The sequence below is a fragment of the Alexandromys fortis genome, unplaced genomic scaffold, assembly GCF_014885135.2.
Source record: "Alexandromys fortis isolate MF-2015 unplaced genomic scaffold, M_Fortis_MF-2015_v1.1 scaffold_44, whole genome shotgun sequence".
NCBI lineage: Eukaryota > Metazoa > Chordata > Mammalia > Rodentia > Cricetidae > Alexandromys > Alexandromys fortis.
In genome coordinates this window covers 4,827,583-4,849,094 of record NW_026067921.1, presented here as the reverse complement: position 1 = coordinate 4,849,094, position 21,512 = coordinate 4,827,583, and the positions used below count along the sequence as shown (strand labels likewise).

The 21,512-nt window shown below is 46.6% G+C and overlaps 1 protein-coding gene across 3 annotated transcripts in view; it reads right to left on the bottom strand.

Moving 5' to 3' along the window:
- Positions 1-409: 409 nt before the first annotated feature.
- Positions 410-21,512, bottom strand: part of Slc22a14 (solute carrier family 22 member 14) — a 32,486-nt gene continuing 11,383 nt past the window's right edge. Inside the window, exons 2-12 of one of the 3 annotated variants that reach the window (XM_050141643.1) lie at positions 20,518-20,607; positions 15,183-15,665; positions 14,031-14,134; positions 13,663-13,817; positions 12,644-12,812; positions 6,347-6,467; positions 6,014-6,111; positions 5,523-5,737; positions 4,136-4,244; positions 2,600-2,794; positions 410-2,056 (exon numbers count right to left, since the gene is read on the bottom strand). In XM_050141643.1, the coding sequence (XP_049997600.1) occupies positions 1,846-2,056; positions 2,600-2,794; positions 4,136-4,244; positions 5,523-5,737; positions 6,014-6,111; positions 6,347-6,467; positions 12,644-12,812; positions 13,663-13,817; positions 14,031-14,134; positions 15,183-15,665 (1,860 nt within the window). In that variant the 5' untranslated portion in view covers positions 20,518-20,607 and the 3' untranslated portion in view covers positions 410-1,845. Of the gene's footprint in view, positions 2,057-2,599; positions 2,795-4,135; positions 4,245-5,522; positions 5,738-6,013; positions 6,112-6,346; positions 6,468-12,643; positions 12,813-13,662; positions 13,818-14,030; positions 14,135-15,182; positions 15,666-20,517; positions 21,436-21,512 lie in introns of those variants that run through there. The other 2 variants (XM_050141644.1, XM_050141645.1) reach the window with 2 other exon arrangements.

The following is a 21,512-nucleotide window of genomic DNA, read 5'->3' as shown; positions in this document are numbered from 1 at the left end:
CAAACTTTGAACATTTTTAATGAAATTTTTTAAATGGAAAAAAATTTTATGACGTATCTTGATCGTGTTTTGTTCCTCAGTTCCTCGCAAATCCTTCCCACTTCACTACCTCCTCTGTTTTATGCTCTTTTTCTCTTCCAAAAGCAAAGCAAAAAAATCCCAAGAATGAAAAGCAAGGAACACATACACATAAAAAAAAAAAAAAAAAGAGGGGCTGGAGAGATTGCTCAGTGGTTGAGAGCACTGGCTGCTCTTCCAGAGGTCCTGAGTTCAATTCCCAGCAACCACATGGTGGCTCACAACCATCTGTAATGAGATCTGGCGCCCTCCTCTGGTGTGAGGGCATACATCGAGGCAGAATGTTGTATACATACTAAATAATAAATAAATAAATACCCACAAAACAAAAATAACAGCAAGTAAAAGACTAATAAGAAAAAGAAAATGTAAGAACACAGAATACTGAAACAAAAACCCAACAAAACTCCTACCCAGTTCACTTGTGCTGGCCAGCTGCTCCTGGGCACGGGACCTGCCCTGAGGTGCAGTTGATAGACACAGGACCCAGTGACAATCCATTAGAGAAAAGCCATGTCCCCTTTGCCAGCAGGAAATCTACTGCAGCTAGTGTCTTCCTTAGAGAGCTAATTGGTTAGGGGAGGAAGCTTGTGTCCTTCCCCTTCTGCCCCTATGCAAGTCTCGGGCTTGCTCTACAGTCTGAGCTCACGTGAGCATCTCTCCTATTGTGCCTGAAAGGCGTGGATTCCTTGGAGACATCTGTACCCTCTGGCTCTTATAATAATTCCACCTCGTCTCAGACAACTCTAGGCTGTGTCAAGCTGACTGACTAGGAGGGTCGCTTTTCCTTTGCTGGGATGAAATGTCATGACAGAAGAAGCTCAAGGGACACAGGGTTTATTTGAGCTCAGAGTTTTAGAGTTTGAGGTCACAGTTTATCAGGGTGGTGACCTTGCAGATATTACAGCAACAATCAAGAAGCAGAAAGGGATAAATACACACTGGCTGCTTCTCCGCTAACCTTTTTCCATGCAGTTTAGTACCCATCTCAAGGAATGGGTACCACATACAGCAGGCAGAGTTCCCATGGCAACTCACCTGATCGAGATCCTCTCCTGTAGACATGATCCCCAGCTGATTCTAGATTGTGTCAAGTTGACAATTAGCACAAAATGTCCCAAGGACTTTTTTCTTGGGGTGGTAGAGGTCAGAGGTCAGCTTCCCTGAAGCTCTTAGAGGACATCTCTCAGGATAAAGCTCGTGGTGGGTGACCTTTCATGCCATACTTATTTGGAATACCAAGGGGGAAGAAGTGAGACTGGCCTAAGCTATGAGGGACATTCTTGGTAATCCCTCACATTCTGTCCAGACCTTGATCGGTTCCGTCCTCGGCCTGGCATTGAGCTGCTAGCTGGGCTAGAGGTTATAATCGATACCCTTGTTCTTGCTCTGAACCACAGAGAGATTGCCCACACTACAGCCACTCCATCCAGAGAATAATTTGCTGTCCCTGAGGATTTAGCCAAAGATCCTGAAAAGCCTTGGTTGCCTATCTAACCACCACCCCATACCTGTTTGGGCTGCATCCTCTGGGTTGTCGTGACAACTTTGACCTAACCATCTCAAGAACAACATGATATTTTATTGGATAAATCACAATTTAACTCCCCCTATACAAGGGGCTATTTTTAGCTCCTGAGGCCTGGCCTTCGAGAAGGACAGATTCTCCCCACAAGCCAGACTAGGCCTAGAATTTGAGACTTTGAATCCATGTCCCTCAACCCTGGCAGTAAACTCCAGTCCACAATGTTCTGGGGAACCTGGCCCTCAGGGATCTGGACTGGGTTCCTCCCCGTTGCTGGGTTCCTTCAAGTCGGTGTTGGAGAACCCGCTTGCTTCTGATTTTAGTGGCAGGGTGTTGAGAATGGTATTCTTTGCCACATCGTCAACCCAGATGTCAGACATGGACTCCTCAGATAGCATCATTGCAGTGACGTCCTGGCTTTTCCTCTTGGAGTCAATAGACTCTCTGTGGATGCTGAGAAAAAACACGAGACATTTTCAATCCTAACCTCTTCAGGGAGGGATGGGCTTTCTCATTCATCTAGGTCCCCAGCTAAGCCTGGTCTTGGATTTCAGGATCGGGCTGACTCCATCTCCCGACCCCACTAGATCCCTTTCTTTCCCGGAATTTTGGAGCTTTGCTCAGCGTCTCTGTCACCAGCTTTCACTGAATACCTGCCACGTGCTGGATCTTTTACAATGTGGGTTTAATCTTCTCAAACACCCTTCAGGAGAAAAGGTCCTAACACTGAAAGAATTTGTCACCTTAGTTCTCTCGTCTCCAAGGATAATACCCCAGTCTAGACAGGCATATGGGGCAGGGTAAAGGGAGGCACTATGGGCAAGGAAAGCCAAACAGAGGGGGAGAACTGGCAGGACCTAAGCTGGACCAGTCCAGTGATCATATCCAGAAGACCTGGGGAGACGGCTTTGAACAGGGTGATCTGTCATTGGGATGGACAATATCTGGCATACTCTCAATTCCCAGCACTATGACAAGCAGACCCTACTCATCTACCTTGAACTGTACTCCATGCTATCACGGAAAGGCTGGTTTCCTCTTTCTGGCATGAAGGAGGAGAAACACAAGGCCAAAACACAAGAGAGACAGCAGAAGAAGACAGGCAGCTGTGTTTTGATATTGTGGAAGATAGCCAGAGCTGTGACGGCTCCAGCTGAGAAGGCTAGAGCCACCATTCCCAGACCTGTAGACCTGAAAGCAGAGTTGAGAACTGGTTTAGAAGACTTCTGAGGCTCAGAGGCTGGGTACAGTGAAAGGGAGAAGCTACCTAAAGTCATACCCTCTGCTCTTTACCCCGTTCCATCCCAGTGTATGACCTGGAAGAGCCTAGTTCTTTATTGACTTAAAAGGGGTAGCTATTTCTCCTGGGCTGCCTTCTTGGATATCCAGAGTCAAAGAGTTTTTAATCATGTACACATTATAATGGTGTATAATCACGTGAGGAAAGGATACAGCCCTGAGGTCAGTAAGATGGGGCTTCTATCACCAGGAACTCCATGGGAGAAGAGGCAGAACCTCAGGGTAACCCAAACTCATTACAGGCATCTGATATGGGCTGGTTAGTTTTGTCAACTTGGCATGGTTAGAGTCATTTGGGAAGAGAGAGCCTCAGCTGAGAAAATGCCCCCATCAGATTGATCTATGGGTAAGTCTGGGGGCATTTCGTTGACTGATGATTTGATGAAGGTTGGACCAGCTCACTGTGAGCAAGGAACGAGCACGGAAGCCACATTCCACCATGGCTTCAGATTTAGTATTGTCCGCAAGATCCTCTCCTGAATTCCCCATGAAGGTGTGCTGTGAGGTGAAGCAAAACCTCCCTCCCACAGATGCTTTTGGTCTCAGCATCTACCACAGCAATAGAAAGAACTGGGGACCAGGTACCAGGCAGGGTCTACAGTCAGACCCCACGATATGGTCATTATTCCTTGTCAATCAGACAGAATCTAGAATCACCTGGGAGACTGACCTCCGAGCATGACTGCAGGGGATCAGGTTACCTGGGCTGGGAAGCCTTCCCTACTATGGGTGGCACCATTCCCTTGGCAGGGATCCTGGACTATGCAAGTGGGGAAAGGGAGCAAGCAGCGGCAGGGCATGCCTGCAAGCATGGCTACTTCCTGACTGTGCTGTCATGGAGTCAGGTGCTTCGAGCCCCTTCTGCCTTGCCTGCCCCACCATAAATGATCTGTTTCCTTGAACCGAGAGCCAGGATACACTCCCCTCTCTGTAAGTTACTTTTGCCACAGTTATTGGATCACAGTGACATATAAAGAAACTAAGACATCATCCCTTATAAATGCCAGCTCTGCTACCCGCTGTGCATGATGGACAACAGGGGTCTTTCCTGGCTTTGGCTTTGTAAATGGAAGAAGGTCGATGATGGACAGCATTTGGGTTTTGTTTTCTTACAAGAGGTAGGTGAGCCAACCCATGCACACCGTGTTTAACACAGAGAATGTTTTCTGGCAAATGCTCAGTCTTGGCACTGTCCCATCCCCCTCCTTCCCCTCAGCCCACCACACTCCATACCTGAGAGCAGTGGGTAGGAGCTCACAGGTGTAGATGAAGAACACAGTGATACTGGCTGCCATGTTAAAGTGTCCAAGCACAAGCATCAAGATTACCATCGACTTCAGCTCTGGGTAAAGACAGCACAGCTCGGAGTCATGGGCCACCCTACATTTGGAGCCTTCCAGCCTTCTCTCAGTCCCTTACTAAAGGCCACTGAATGGCCCACCCCTACCACTTAGTCACCTAGCCAGGAGACTCAGACATTCAGCCAGAGGAAGAGTTGATCTGCAGAGGCCCAGTCATTCCTGAAGTTACTACCATGGGAGAGTTGAACAGGGCTTGGGGCAGGCCAAACCCTATTTGGGGGAGGTAGAGTTTCTCCCTGAACCTGGAACTTGCTGATTCTGTGAGATTAGCTGGGCAGCAAACCCCAGACTTTCCTGTTTCTTTCTCCCCAACAGCCGGACTATGACACGTACTGTCCTGAGTGCAGGGTAACCAAAGTCAACTCTTTATGTCTCTGCAGCAAGTGCTTTAAAAAGAGAGCCATGCCTCCAACCCTCAGACTTCTATCTCCAGAATCCTATGCCTAGTTTCTTGCCCACACATGAGATCTGTAAATCTGCCAGCTAGATTCAGTGCTCTGTGTAACAGCAGCAATAATGTAACCAATAAACACCATGCTATGGAAACCTAAGAAAGTTTCATTTTTTTGTAGCTAATCAATATCTGATAATGTCAGGAGGATGCCGAGAGTTTCACTGAGAGAAAGAAAGGGGCTCATTAGGGAAGCATGCATTGCAGCCCCCCACTAGGCCTTGGCCATTGGTGGGGCACCATAGCTCTATGCACTCTGGCCCCACAGACTGACCCGGGTTCACTGCCCAGGGATCTTAGAGTTGGTGGAAATAATACCAGACACCAGGAGCCAGGCAACGAGCCCCTGGGAAAGCCCTCTGAGCAAGAACATTGGCACAGGTCCAGTATGCCACCATCCCGATGTTCCATGAATAGATTATCTTAGACAGCATAGGTAGCCGGGAATGCTTGCCAATCAAAGGCTGCATATGAGAGGCACGGCCTGGATCATGAGTTCAAAGAAGACTCTGCCACCATCTACTCTCATTTACCTACTAGATCTGCTTCCGGTGTGGACTGGAATGGAGTCCCAGAGACTGCCTGCCCTCACATACAAGGATAACTACTTTGGGGATAGCCTGAGTTCCTCTCTCAGGACTCTGAATGTGGATAATGCTATCTTGGGGGCTGAGGCTTCCTTGAGGGGTGGGAAGAATGATACATGCAGGAAGCCACCTACGGTGTGCTTTCAAGCCTGCCAAGATAAGAGACACTAGGAAGCCCCAGAAGAGAGCAGACTGGGGGCTGCCTTCCTGGCAGGTTGTACCTTGAGTAAGGAAAAGGAGGAAGAAACACGAGATGGTAGCCAGAATGAGGTTCAGGAAGAGGGTACACTTTCTCCCCAAATTCTCCAGTAGAACGATGCAATACAGCCGGGCCGACACCCCCAGAATGCCTGGGATTATTTGAATGAGGTAGGTCTCTATCCCACAATCCTTCAACTTGAGGTTCAGTGTGAAAAAGCTGTAACTGATGGAAAACCTGGAACAGAACAACAAAAAATGCAAGGGAGAGAGAAAGGAGGAGAAGGATAGAGAGGTGGGAGGAACAGTAAGAGAGAGAGAGGAGAGAAAGGAGAAAGAAGGGGAAGGAAGAGAAAGGGGAAGAGGAAGAGAGGAGGGAAGGATTGAGTGTAGGAGGCATGGAACGGAGGCAGAGAGAAGACACGTGTGGTAGGAATGACAGAGACAGGCCTGGCCTGCGGCCTGACCAACCTCCATGCCGTTCCTGAGTTTGAAGCCAGCCCCAGCAACTCACCACACACAGGCCATGGTCAAGACCACCTTGAAATGGTACTGATTGGTGTGGAAGTCCAGGATCGAGACCTTCTTCACCTTCTTTGCCGGCGGCTGCAGCTACAAGACAACAAGACCAGCCAATGGAGACAGGACACCAGCTTGCTCTCTGCCCACAAACACCAGGCAAGGCCTGCCCGTCCCCCAGTGCTGGCCACTCTCTGGCCTGGCAGGCAGGGCTCAGTTGTGTTGCCATCATTCTGAAGCAGTAGACTAAGATCCCATGAGAGGATGAGGAAAGAGGCCTTCCCACAGTCTGCAGCCCTGGCCTCACTCCTGGCCCAAGGCTTCTTACCTCATTCAGTAGATTTAAAGGGATGGTCTTCTTGTTCACCTCAGCTGCGTAACACAGAACCTTTTTGGCCTCGTCCACCTTCCCTTTGACCATCAGCCACCGTGGGGATTCCCGGACAACCCTGTGTGACCACCTCTCTCTTACTTCACAATTCCAGGATGCCCCAACTCCAGCTGAGATGCCTCAGCTGTGGCCATCTGTATCAGCATGTGACCAAGGAACCTTTAGGTACCACCAACCTCAAGATGCCTTCTGCTCCTTGGTGGAAGCCAACTCTTCTTTCAACCCTCCACAAACCCCACTGCTCAGTGATAATAGTCAGTCTCTTGATCCCTTTACCCTGTGGTCTCTTTAACTACCCCAATCACCTCCCAGTTCTGCTTTCCAAGTTCAAGGTCATGCCTGAGCATCATCCTCCATGCCCGCTCTCTGCAAACTATAGTGTAGCTAATCCATGTCAGGCTTGACATGACCACCGCCACCATGAAGCAGAATGGCTAGAGTGACCTACAGCAAGCATTCCGCAGCCCAGGGTTGAGGCAACAAGATGAAAAGGGCTAACGACACCAGCTCACTCTGAAGATGGTGGAGAGGCAGCTGAATGGTCCAGTATCCACTCCCTTCTACCCACTGCTGTGTAGCAGCTGTAGCTCAGAAGGTAAAAACCCGGCTGAGGGGTGGGATACTTGGTGATACGGCTGCCTGTGGCTGCCTGTGTGCATGCACGGATGTCAGTAAGCTTATGCGCTTGCCAAACTGGACTTGATAAACCTTTCTTCTGTCTGCTGGACTTTTCATTACTAGGGATGAATAAATGTGTCTTTTATACCTCTCTAGGAAAAGTACACACTAAGTGGTGCTTGCACAACAGGGACCTGGCAGTAAAATGTAGGGAGATGGACATGGTGGCATATACCTACACACCCAGCATTTGGGAGACTGAGATGGAGGAACGTTGCAAACTTGGGGTCAGCCTGGACTATGTAAGAGTAGTATGCTAGCCAAGACTACAAAGTAAGACTCAATTGAGAAAAAGCAACCAGATATTAGATGTGAGAAAAAATAAATTTTCAATAAAAGGAAAAACAGACAGATAATGACAACAAAACAGTCGCGGGGTCTAGAAATGATTCAGAGGCTAAGAGTACATACCGCTTCTGTACCCAAGTCAGGTGGCTCACAATCACCTGTAAATCCGGCCCCATGGGAACTGACACCTCTGTTTTCTGCAGATATGTGCACACGCTTAGATACAATGATTTTTGTTTTATTTACAGAAAGCAGCAAAGATGACTCAGAGTAGAACTTCCATGGAAGAAATCTTGAGCTGGCCATCTTGCTCCATGTGGTGGTATGTGCCGGTATTCCTTCCTTGATGAATATGGTTTACCACATGCACACAGGGATGCCTCCCACAAGGCTAGCAGACTAGAAAATAGGTTGTGATCCCTGACAGTGGCGGTATAGAGCAGAGCTGTCAGAACACTGCAGAGGCTGCTGCTGTGGGTCACAGGACAGGCAACTGAAGCTAAGCTGACTGCCCAAAGGGAACCTGTCCACAGCAAACAGAGAAGCTGCAAAGGGCAGACAATGACTATGATTTGGCAGGAAAAGTAGACAAGAGGGAAATGCTGGCTTGGAATTTTGACAACACCTTGACATCAAAACTGAAGTCTAAAGATGTTACTTTGGAGAAGAGGATTTGCTTTTGTTTCCACAGGAAATGAGAGCCTGTGGATTCATTCTGAGTTAAGAAAAATCAGGTTTGATCAAGGAAGACCATCTAAGAAATCCCTGGTAAGAACAGATGGCCCAGATGTCAGAGTTCTATATCCAGAACAGATTCAAGACTGCTGCTGCCTGAGATGATCAAGCCTCACAGGATACTCCAGTCATGACTTGATGATATTTCTCAATTTTCTTTAGGTCCCCATACGATTATCAGAGGCCCCAACCAGCAGGAAGTAGCTTGGAAAACTATGCCCACATTCCCCCCAAAATGAACTATGTATATTTTCCTTTGTTTAGAATGTTGGTTACAAGTTGTTATGGATAATGGTCAGGAGAAAAGTTAAACAAAGGATATTAGATTCAGAGTTCTTGTTCCCTAAAAGAGTGGGGGGGGGTGCTGTGGGACAATGGTTTGTAACCTGTCAAGTGTATATTAATAAAGTGCTGATTGGCCAGTAACCAGGCAGGAAGTATAGGCAGAACAACCAGATAGGAAGTAGAGCTGGGTCAATGAAAACAGGAGAATTCTGGGAAGAAGGAAGCAGATTCTGCAGTCATGACCCAGTCACTGAACAAGTAAGATGTGACTGCCTTGCTGAATAAGGTACCAAGCAATGTGGCTAGCATAGACAAGAATAATGGGCTAATATAAGTTATAAGAGCTAATAAGTCTGAACCTCCATGCCAATCAGTTTTATAATTAATGTAGACTTCGGTGTATTTCTTTGGGGTGGGACAGAAACACCAGTCAACACACAGTCACCTAGGAGATATGCCTCTGGGCATGTCTGTAAAGGAATTTCTAGGTTAGTTGAGCTGGTGATAGCCACCCTAAATGGGAGCAGCATCCCATGGCCAGGTTCCCAGACTGATTAAAAAAGAGAGAGTGAGCTGAAGATCAGCTTCTCTCCTTCCTCCCTCTTCCACTCTCCTCTCTGCCTCTACCTACTGACTTGAATACAATGTGCCAACTACCTTAGCTCCTGCCATGATGAACTGTACCCTGTAACTGTCAATCAAAAATAAACCTTCCTTCATTCCTTATGTTGCTTTTGGCAGGGACTCCATCATAGGAACGTGAATTGTAATTAATATATCCTTATTGTTGCAGTCATGTCTTCCAAATTGAAACACTCTCTTCTGGAGGAAGAGGAGGAGGAGGATACGCCTCAGGAAGCTTAGAAAGTTACAAGACTCATCCAAAGGTTATAAAGGCAGTTAGATCACACAGCATGATTCAATCTCAGGACCTTTGCCCCAAAGGCAGCAACATTCATTACTTTTCTCATTTCTATGATAAAATGTCTGATGGAGGAAGGTCATTGGTTAATTAATAAAGAAACTGCTTGGCCCTGATAGGTTAGAACCTAGGTGGGTGGAGTAAACAGAACAGAATGCTGGGACGAAGAGGAAGTAAGCTTAGAACTCTATGCTTCCCCTCTCTGGGGCAGACACGATGAAGCAAGCCGCCAGGTCAGACATGCTCAATCTTTCCCAGTAAGACCGGTGCTACACAGTTTATTAGAGATTGGTTGATCGGGATTTCAGAATTAGCCAGTAAGGGCTAGAGTTAATGGGCCAAGCAGTGTTTATATGAATGCAGTTTGTGTGTAATTATTGCAGGGCATAAGCTAGCCAGGCGGCCGGGAGCCGGATGGCAGGAATGCAGCCTGCAGCTCCTTCTACAGTGATGCAATGAGAACAGGAGAATTCTGTGAAGGAGGAAGATGATTCCTCCCAGTCCTATGCACCACCGAGGAAGCAGGATGTGTCCTGTCAGCTGAAAAATGTACCGAGCCATATGGCTAAAATAGTTTATCACAATGGGTTAATATAAGTCATAAGAGCTAAATAGAAGCCTGAGCTAATGGGCCATTCAGTTTTATACCTTCTGGAGATCTCTGTGTGATTTTCTTTGGGGCTTGCCAGCTATGGGGTATCAGGCGGGACAGAAACCCCAACAAGAAGGGCCCCTTCTTGTTACAAGGGTTTCTCTGTGTAACAGTCCTAGCTGTCCTGCAACTAGCTCTTATAGACCAGGCTGGCTTTGAACTCACAGAGATCCACCTGCCTCTGCCTCCTAGGTGCTGAGATTAAATGTGTGTGCCACCATTCCCCGGTAATAAAACTATTTTTTAAAAGGCAAGTGTTCCAGCCTCCAGAATTGTTGGAGAGTGTAACAGCTAGAATCAGTCCTGACTTGGCTTAGGGAATCCTTGGAGGAAAACCATCTAACAGAGTGGGTCCCACAGTGTAGCCTGTGAGTTAGAATCACTGTTGGAAACATTAGGCGTGTAGATTAATAGACTCCACTGAGGCCTGCTGTTACAGACAGTAGGAGTAAGGTTCAGCTGTCAGTCTGACACTGGGGGTGGGGCCCTTGGACTGACTGGACTCTGGCGGTGGGATCCAGTTGCTACTCAGACACTGGGGGTGGGGTCCAGCTTCTGGTCAGACACTGGGGGTGGGGTCCAGCTTCTGGTCTGACACTGGGGATGGGGTCCAGTTGCTGTTATTTTCAGGGCAGTAATGAAGCCTGAGGGTCCTCTATATGCTAGGCAAGCTCTCTACTACTGAGGTACATCCTTATTCTTAGTTATCAAAGTGACATTTACTATTCTAAGGAACAGTGGCTGGAAAGAGATGGAACCTTGCCAACACATGTCCGGTATTGAGGAATGATTAGCTAAAAGAACATGTCTGAAGGCAGGGGCTGAAGAAAATTATGCCCCAGAGAATTCAGCCCACTGAAGACAACATCAGCTCTGAGCAAGCACAGCAGCCAGGAGAAAGGCTAAAAGACCTCAGGATGGAATTCTGAAAAAGGATCTGGAGGCGACAGAAAGAGAGAGGAGAAACTAGGAACTTGTCATCCCAAACTTACTGGCATTTAGTTTTTAATAATATTTACCTATTATATTAGTAACCCTTGTATGGAGGTTGTATGTAGTGGGTGTATATGTGTTTATGTGTGTGGCAATGAATGTGTATGTGTGCATTCATGTGGAAGCCAGAAGCCAACATTAGGTGTCACTTCTCAAGAACCAACCTGTTGACAGAAGCCACTCGTTCATTCCTGGGAGGCTGCCTGGACCATGAAATAATCACTCAGAAATTATATTATTTGCAATGCTGTTTGGCCAATAGCTTAAGCATATTGTTAGAGAGTTCTTACAGTATTTTAATTGATACAGTTTCTGGGTGGTTATTTTGGGTGTAAGCTAGCCGGGTGGCAGGGACAAACAAGCAGCCTCTCCTTACAACACTGTATTAATAACATTTTAAAAGAATCCTTAAGAGTACATCTTTTGACCCTTAAGATCAAGCTGTCCCAAATACATGAGAAACACATGCTACCTGGCACTAGCTACCACCCACACTTACTGATATCTGGAGGACTGTCAAGGTTGGTCCCTAATTTGTGCAGGACTGGAAAGGTCCCAAGCCACTTACTTGTCCCCTGTAGTGACCCATTGCCTCCTTTCTCATACTTATCCTGTGTATGGTGTGGCAGGTATAGTCAGAGGCTCTGAAGCCAGGCAGGCTGGGGTCACATCCCAGGTCCAAATGCCTTACCCATTTCCTATGTACCTTACCTCTACCCTCTCCTGGTGCCTATAAGAGCTGTGGGATAATGCTCTTGCACACTGTAAAGATTTGTCACTTGTATTGGTTGAATAAAATGCTGTTTGGCCTGCTGATTGGCCTATATCCACACAAGAAGTATAGGCGAGGCAACCAGACTAGGAGAATTCTGGGAAGAGGAACGGCAGAGAGACAGTCACCAGCCAGATGCAGAGGAAGCAAGATGAGAATGTTGTACTAAGAAAAGGTACCAAACCATGTGGCAAAACATAGACAAGAATTATAGCTTAATTTAAGTTGTAAAAGCTAGCTAGTAATAAACCTGAGCTAACAGGCCAAACAGTTTATAATTTATATAAGCCTCTGTGTGTTTCTTTGGAACTGAATGGCTGAGGGACCAGGTGGGATGGAAACTTCCATCTACGCATTAGAGTTGTTCATTTCTTGTCTCATAGTTCCTTCTCAGACTTGACTCCCCTCTCTTCAGACAGCCAGCACATTGCTGTCCCCCCCTCCCCTCCTTGTTTTCCCACACTCTGTTACATGAGCGGTACCATCACAGCCCCACCTTAGATGGCTGTCTGTGGTCCCCACATCTAAAAACCACAAACAGCTTGACCATGCCTCAGCTGACCACAAGAACCTCTTTCCCTTTTCCCCTGAAGGGTCATTTCTTGGGAGACACCATTTACTCAATTTCAACTCATGGGTCATGCTTCGGCTCTCCTCCAGTGAAGTCAACTGAAAGAAGGTGACTATGGCCATCCCAAGCTTTCGGTCTCACCGCTTTAACCTTGACCCTTGCCTGTCTTTGGACCTCTGTCACTCCCACTATCTGACTACCTCTCAGGTTCTTCTCTGAGGGTGGTGAACAGCTTTGGCTCCTTCTCAGGCCATGCATCTCCCACCCACTTCCGTGCCCCCCTTTACTACCACCTATGAGAATCACCCCCCTTGTATGCGCTCTACTGTTCTGCTCACCAGATATTGGAGATGATGGGAAACAAGGGTGCGCCAGCCAGCAAGAACACGAGCCTCCAGTGGAAAGTCTTGGTGGCAACTTCTGACAGGAGAATGATCCCTAATCCAAGGAAGCAGTGCTGCAGGATGATCGCATGGGCCCGGTGCTCGCCCACCAGCCACTCCATGACTGCAGAGCACATGAGAACAAAACTGTGGTCAGTTTGCAGTCCCCAGGTTGGCCATCCATGCAGCTGGCTGGCATGCCCACTCTTCCCTTGACATGAATTCAGAGTAGACAGTGTCTTCTGCCTGTTCCAGATCTTTCTCAGAGATAGACTGTCTGCATCTCCCACCGCACACCCCAAGTCTTGATGAACCTCCTCAGACCCACACTCGCCCTTCCATTTCTTCTGCTCCCAACCAGTCCCTCTAAAACTTCTGCCTAACTTGTTCAGGACCTCTCACAGGGTCTGACGTGGGCTGAGACCAGGAACCACCCGTCTTGGAGTGCTTTGCTGCTTTGACCTCCTTGGCCTGAGGCTCTGTAGAGGGTTAGTTCCCTTTGGCTGTGTGCCAACAGATTCTCCATGAGAAGAAGAGTCAGAGAGCCCCAGGAAAATGACAGAATACGTTTGAGTCTAGGTATGGCTGTGTATGCATTCAGGTGTTAGCATGACACAGCTCCTGGGGTAGAAGCCACAGCTCCTTCCTGCTGTGTGGCCCTGAACAAGTTGGCTAACACTGTGAGGCTCAGGATGAAAGAAGCAAAGCAATAGAGGGCTTAGCAGCTCCCTTGATTCTCGAGGTGCAGGGTACACAATGGCAGGAGGGGGAACATTTGGGGTACAGAAGAATACTGTGGGGGATGAGGCTTGGGGGCACTCCCTTCTGACTCCCTCACACCCCTGGACAGCCAGAGGGGAGTCTCTTCTTCTTTCCCACTAGGTTTAGCCTGTCCATCCCAGGTAGATCTGCCTCCTGCTCCCTCTTGAACTGAACCTATCTCCATCCCACCTTGCCCCATGTGAGTCAGTCACCTAAAGACGAACTGCTGATGCCGTAGCCCTGAGATGCCTGGGCTGTAGTGAAGCGGAAGAACAGATACTGGTTAAAACTTTTCACAAAGGCTGTTCCGAAGCCGAAGAAGAGGAAGCCTGCCAGTGACATCAGGAAGACGGGATAGCGGCCTATCCTGTGGGTGTGAGGAGGAGATGCCACCAAGGGTCATACTTTTCGGCCAGCCTCGGTTTTGCACCTGGGCCAGGCTTTGGGTTACCTAGGGCTTTGGAGCATCCCTCCATTTGCTTTCCCCAGTTTGAGATTCATTCAGAGTTTGTGGGTTATGCCATCTCCTGAGAAAGAGGCAGGGTATCCTAGGGATCAGTGGGAACCCCAGGACACTTACTTGTCACATAAGAACCCGAAGAAGAGAGACCCTGTCAAGAAGCCCGCCAGAAACACAGTCAGCATGTTCTCTTTGTTTGGTTCATTGCCACATACCAGGTCAAACTGCAGGTGAGACAAGGGCATTGTTCAAGCCTCCACACAGACCTAGCCCTTCGGGAAAAAGAGACTGAGATTGACCCCAAGGGGAACCCTTAGGTCAGTGATTCTCAACTTTTCTAAGACTGTGCCCCTTTAATACAGTTCCTCATGCTGTGGTGACCCCAACCATAAAATAATTTTGTTGCCACTTCATTACTGATTTTGCTACTGTTATTAGTCATGGTGTAAATAACTGATTTGCAGTATATCTGAAATGAGACCCCTATAAAGGGTTGTTTGACCTCCAAAGATGTTGCAACCCATAGGCTGACAACCGCTGCCTCGAGCAGATGACTGACACTCAGGGAAAGGGAGAGGTAGTTCTATGTAAAGTGTCTTTACCCTGTTATCCCTGGACTCAGTCTGTCCAGCACCTGGTAGATCCTGGATCTAAACCAGGAGAGAGGAAGCGAAGACATTGGGCCAGAAAGGACATTGCTGGGGACGTATTAAGCACAGGCACGAATATTGGTCCTGGGCTCCAACTTAGAGCTTCCCATGGACTAAAAAGACCGGGATTTCAACTCAGGGTATAAAGTCCTGTGAGAAATGCCCAACACAAGTTTTTTCTTTTCTATCTGTAGCTTCTGTGCATTCTGCTTGGTTGCCTCCTGTCCCGAAACCCTTGCCCTGTGCCTCTACGGCCTCAACCCAGGCTTAGATCCAAGATCTGCCAGATGTTGGAGAGAATACCAACAGGGGTAACAGAGGAACACACCCTACACACAGCTACCTATGCCCCATCTAAGGACCCCCATCTAAGGGTCTCCCCTTGACCAGAAGACAAGAGCCACGACATGATAAGCAATTCTCTGGACAGGTGGCAAGCCCGTCGTTACACCAAAATGCACTCTAGCTTCCTGCCTAAGACAGGGAGGGCACAGGGCTGGGAAATAAGAACCCCAGGTTTCTTTTCTGGTTATCCCACAGAATGTGCTCAGGCCAATTGCCCCCTGTGTCTGTCTCCTTTTCTGGGTAGCCATAGTCAACACAACACCAGACAAAAGCATACCTCATTGATCAGGGAGCGCTTCTCAGCATAAGGGTAGATCCATCCATATCTGCATGTTTCTGTATAATTGAGGCCAAAATGGATGATGGAATCGAGATCCCACAACACTGGTATATACATGAGGCAGGTCTGGAAACTGCCATCAGGTGCTCGGGGCAGGGTCAGGTTCATCTGCTCAGCCACTGAGAGGTTGGGACCCACTTTCAGGATCCAGCTGGTGTTACAGTAGGGTTTCTGGGCGGTGAGAACGAAGCTATCTGAGAACATGAAGAAGGACAGCAGCCCATAGGGGATCAAAGTGAGGGCCACCAGCCTCCACTGGAATGTGCCGAACTCCCCCACAGCATCCAGAACACTGGCCAGCTTGTCATCCCTCTTGAGCTCTATGGCCTTCAATTTGCGTAACAACATGTCCAAGGACCAGGAATGGGAAGGGATGGAAATCTCATGCCGGTGTGTGCTCCTGGAATCATGTTGTTCCATCTGTTCAAGAAAGGCTGAAGTTCAGTCTCCTGTCATCGTTCCCCGTCATGAGATCCCAGGATGGGAGCCAAGGGACAGAAAACACCCTCTGCTTGGATCAGTGAGTACGAGGTACCTTCTTTGCCTTCCAAAGTCTCTTAGTTAGAATAATCCATTCCTCCTGGGTCAACCATTCAATTTACAGTGCAATGGATATTTTGGATGTTTTAGAGAACATCCCTGGAAATGCCAGGAACTCTCTGACAGCTCCCTCACCAGGAGCTACTCACACACCTGAGGAAGTCTCTGACTGACAGCTCCCTCATAGCTAGCTACTCACACTCCTGAGGCATCACTGGAATTTCCAAGGCTTCTGGGAACTCCAGGGATCCCCTTCTTCAAATAAGTAAATAAACAATGAAGTAAGATAAACACCTGAATCAGGAGCAGGGAAGGCCTGGGGGGAGGGGCCAAAGGCAGTGCTTTGGTGCCCTTACCAGAAGGCTAGGCAGCCAGGGCTGGACTGTGGAACACCCCACAAGGGGCAGAGACAGCTAGCAACATGAAGACAGAGCAGTGCAGCAGGCGAGGGCCAGGGAGGGTGTGAGCAGTACTCAGGACACTGCCTTGGGATAGAGGAAGGAGCAGACTCTAAGCCTAACCCCTCTGAAACACTAGGGAGGTTCTGGGTTGGTAATGCTGCAGTCTCTTTTTCTGTGGAAACATTCTGCAAACAGAGGATGCAAGATTCTCAAAGACCAATGGCAAACCAGCATTGTGGTCTGAGAAGCAAGGCACTACGAGATGACAACAGCTCACAGCCCAGAGGGTTAACTTCTAAGTATAAAAAGGGGTAAAAGATTGCTTGAAATACAAATCCTAGAAGGGAAGTTAGACAAATATTCAATCCAGAGAGTTAGCTAGCTGGAATGTGCAGCTAGCACGTAATGCAGGAATAAGATTTGGTAGGTGAACGGTGGCATGGGCCTAAGCAGAAGTTTGAAAGAGAAACAGAAAAGGCAATAAACAATCTTTTTTTCTCAAAATTAAAAACCATAAATCAATATCGGAAACCCAAAGCTTCTCTCAAGCACAATGGCAGGAACTCGTGGTTAAACACACTGTAATTAAGTCTTAGGACCCCAGGGGCACGGAAGGATGCTGAAGCCCAGCCAAAGGAGAATGGAGAGCACAGCCAGCCTGCACGCGCTGTGTGAAGAACCAGGGTAGAATAAAGATGTACATTGCCAGTCGGGAACTAAGTGGGCACAGAAGCAAGATGCCTGATCTGATGGAATTGACAAAAGAGCTCAGGGAGACCGCCTGTGATGCAAACACAGATCAATCAAAATGACAAGCCTGTACAAGAATTTCAAATATGGATTCTTCTAAGAAACAAGGGTACTGTCAAATTATGGAGGAGAGAAAGAAGACGGTGGGGTGGCAGACATGGCCCAATGGTAAGAGCACATGCTACGTTTACAAAGGACTAAGTTCAGTTCCCAGCATCCGTGCCAGGTGGCTCACAACCACCTGGAATTCTAGCTCCAGGGGATCCAACGACCTCTCTGGCCTCCAAGGGTGTGTGCTGTGTGTGTGTGTGCTTGTGTCTGTGTGTGTGTACATATGCTATTTGGAGAGGAAGGCACCTATATTTTTCAGCGCTTCCTATGACTGAGAAAGCATGCAAGGTGGAGGCTTTGGAGCTACCCTGCCTACTACAGATTTACAGTTACTTCAATGGGTGTATAAGTGTTTACTAAAGGGAAATCAGTTCAATTCAGAAAAAAAAAAATCTAAGGAAGAAGACACACAGCCAAAGCGAATTCAGTAACCATAACTTGAAAAGTGAGCTCAAATTCATTGTCAAAACTTATAGAGCCGTGCTCTTTCTGAGGACTGAGGAACCTTCAGAGCTGGGGTTCAGCTGGTGCAAGGAAGCCACTAGGGTCAAATACTTGAAGGTTGTAGCCGGACCCCTAGTTCTAGGTGTCATCTGCTACAGATCTAAAGCAACTTGGTTAGCCAATGCCACGTGTTTCACCATGCCCTTCCCACCAGAGTGGACTAGAAGGTCTCAACCCTTGACCAAAACAAACCTTTCTTCCTTTAAGTTGTTTCTATCAGCTATTTGGCCACTGTGACACAAGTGATCTGCCTATGTATCTATCATCTGTCTATTTATCCATCATCTATCTATCTATCTATCTATCTATCTACCTATCCATCACCTATCTATTATTCTATCTATCTATCTATCTATCTATCTATCTATCTCTCTATTCATCACCTATCCATCATTCTATCTATCTATCTATCATCTATTTATGTATCTATCTATCTATCTATCTATCTATCTATCTATCTATCTATCATCTATCTATCCATGACCTATCGATCTATCTATCCATCACCTACCTACCTATAATCATCTCTTTGTATCTATAACGTATCTATCAATCACCTATTATCATCTATTCATCTATCAATCACCAATCTATATATCAACTATCGCCTATCTATATATCATCTATAATTAATCTGTCTACCTATCGTCTATAATTTATGTATCTATCTCCTATCATCTGTCTATAATTTATCTATCACCTATCTCTCTTCCATCTATATATGTACAGTATAATACCATTCAGACATTAAAGACCAACATTTTGTCATTTGTAGAAACATGGACAAAATTCTGGGTGGTGTTGGCACACGCCTTTAATCCCAGCACTCGGCAGGCAGAGGCAGGCAGATCTCTGTGAGTTTGAGGCAAGACTGATCTACAGAGTTAGTTCAAGGACAGGATCCAAAGCTACAGAGGAACTCTGTCTTGAAAAACTAAAAAAAAAAAAAAAAAAAGGAAATAAAAAGAAACATGGATAGAAGAGTTGGGCACTCTGCTGAGTGAAATAAGTCATATCCACAAAGACAAATACCCTGTGTTGTGTTCTCATTTGTGTGGAAGATAAAGTTGATCTCAAAGAAATAAGTAGTGGCTTCCCAGAGCCTTAACAAGCCAGAGGTGGGGAGATGATAGTTAATAGGGAGAGGGGTGCAGCTGGATTGGAGAATAATACCATCTGATGCTCTGTAGCACAGCAGAGAAACTGTGGTGGACAACAATCAATAGATTAAGTAGCCAATAGCACTTTGAATATTCCCAAGGCTAAGAAATAATGTTGAGCCCGGGACACAGACTTTCCTCATCCCCCCTATACTTCCTGGTCTTCCTGCAGAGCCTCTACTCCCTGCATACTGCCTCTCCCTATTCCACCCAGTGTGCATCCAGAACCCTCCCCCCTACTGCCTCCCTCCCCTCTTCGGTCACATAACATCACCCAGCTCAGCCTGTCTGAGCGCTGGGGCCGAATCATGAGGGCAACCAGGCAGGAGTTCCTTTATTTCAATAGCCTGCCTGCAGCAAGCAAGGTAAGTGCTTTGTTTACGTGCTACCCAACCAGCACGGAGATCTGATCTCGGCACCAGGAAAGCCATCACTGGGAAGGTACATCAGTGGGCAAGGAGACCTGATCCTGTAAAAGAAGATCCATAGGGAAGCATTCGGAGGAAGAGATGGGCAGGCGCCAATGCAAGAATTCACCCAACAATCTGAAAAACAACATGAAACCACCAGAACCCAGCAACCTCACAACAGGAGGACATGAACACCTTAATCAAGAAGAAGTAGAAAAAAATTGACTTTATGAAAGTGATTGACGCCCTTAAACAGCATGTAAAAAATGCCCTTATAGAAATGGATGAGAAGTATAACAGAAAGTTTGAAGAATTGAATAAATCAGTGAATGATACCCCAGAAAACCAAGGAAAAACAATCAAACAGATAATGGAAAAAGTTCAAGACTTGAAAACTGAAATGGAGGCAAAGAAGAAAACAAACAGAGGGCCGGCTGGACATGGAAAATCTAGGTAAATGAATAGAGACTACAGAAACAAGCATAACCAACAGAATACAAGAGATAGAAGAAAGAATCTCAAATTCTGAAGATACCATAGAGAAAATAAACGCACTGATCAAAGAAAACAGCAAGTCCAACAAACTCACATCACAAAACATTCAGGAAATCTGGGACACAATAAAAAGATCAAACCTAAGAATAATAGGAGTAGAAGAAGGAGAAGAAGTATAACTCAACGGTCCAGAAAATATATTTAATAAAACTATAGAAGAAAACGTTCCCAACCTAAAGAAAGATGTACCTATGAAGGTTCAAGAAGCATACAGAACACGGAATAGGCTGGATCAAAAAAAAAATCCCCTTGCCATATAATAATCAAAACACAAAGCACACAGAATAAAGAAAGAATATTAAGAGCTGCAAAGGAAAAAGGCCAAGTTACTTATAAAGGTAAACCTATCAGACTTACACCTGACTTCTCTATGGAAACTATGAAAGCCAGACGGTCCTGAATAGAGGTACTGCAGAAACTAAGAGACCATGGATGCAAGCCCAGACTACAACACCCAGCCAAGCTTTCGTTCTACAGGGCAGGGAACCCTGACTGCTCTTCAGACTGGAGAGGGAGGGGGAGAGGAGTGGGGGGAGGGGGAGAGGAGTGGGAGGAAGCAGAGGGAAATGGGAGGCTGGGAGGAGGCGGAAATTTTTTTTCAATAAAAAATAAAAAAAAAGAAATAATGTTATGTTTGAGATAGTGGATATGTTAAAGACTGACCTGATGATTACCTATTGCATACATGGTTTTAAAGAGCTATCTATACTCTATAAATACACATAACTACTCTGCATTAATTAAAATGTTAATAAAATAAGTTAAAAATAAAAGAGAAATATCAAATCCATGCTATGTTTTAAAAGGGTTGTTAGTATTTCCCAATGTTCTTGGAGCATACCTTGTTTATATCTTCTGGGCTGTCACAGGAAATCACCTTGGTCCTCTCCTCTTATTGAAATGTCTTGACATAGATGACAGTTAGGTCACCCTGTAAGAAGACACGTTTAAGGCATGAGAACAAGAAAAGGCAGAGAGGATGGGAATGTTCTATTTTGTGCAGTAATCAAAAGGAAGTGGATACAGCTAAATTACTCAGATAAATGCTAAAGGAATCAGAGAGATGGCTCAGCAGTTAAGAGAACTGGCTGCTCTTGCAAAGGCTTCAGGTTTGTTTCCCAACATACTCACGGCAGTTACAATCATCTGTAACTCCAGTCCCAAGGGATCTGACACCCCTGTTTGGTCTTTGTGGCCCCTGCACACATATGGAAAGTGCACAAACAAACATGCAGACAAAACACTCTTTTACTCAGCAGTAAAAAACGACTTCTTGAAGTTTGCAGGCAAATGGATGGAAATAGAAAACACTATCCTGAGTGAGGTAAGCCAGACCCAAAAAGAGGAACATGGGATGTACTCACTCATATTTGGTTTCTAGCCATAAATAAAGGACATTGAGCCTATAACTCGTGATCTTAGAGAAGCTAAATAAGAAGGAGAACCCAAAGAAAAACATATAGGCATCCTCCTGAATATTAACCTTCATCAGGCAATGAAAGGAGACAGAGACAGAGACCCACATTGGAGCACCGGACAGAAATCGCAAGGTCCAAATCAGGAGCAGAAGGAGAGAGAGCATGAGCAAGGAACTCAGTACCGCGAGGGGTGCACCCACACACTGAGACAATGGGGATGTTCTATCGGGAACTCACCAAGGCCAGCTGGCCTGGGTCTGAAAAAGCCCGGGATAAAACCGGACTCGCTGGGGATAAAACCGGACTCGCTGAACATAGCGGACAATGAGGACTACTGAGAACTCAAGAACAATGGCAATGGGTTTTTGTTCCTACTGCACGTATTGGCTTTGTGGGAGCCTAGGCAGTTTGGATGCTC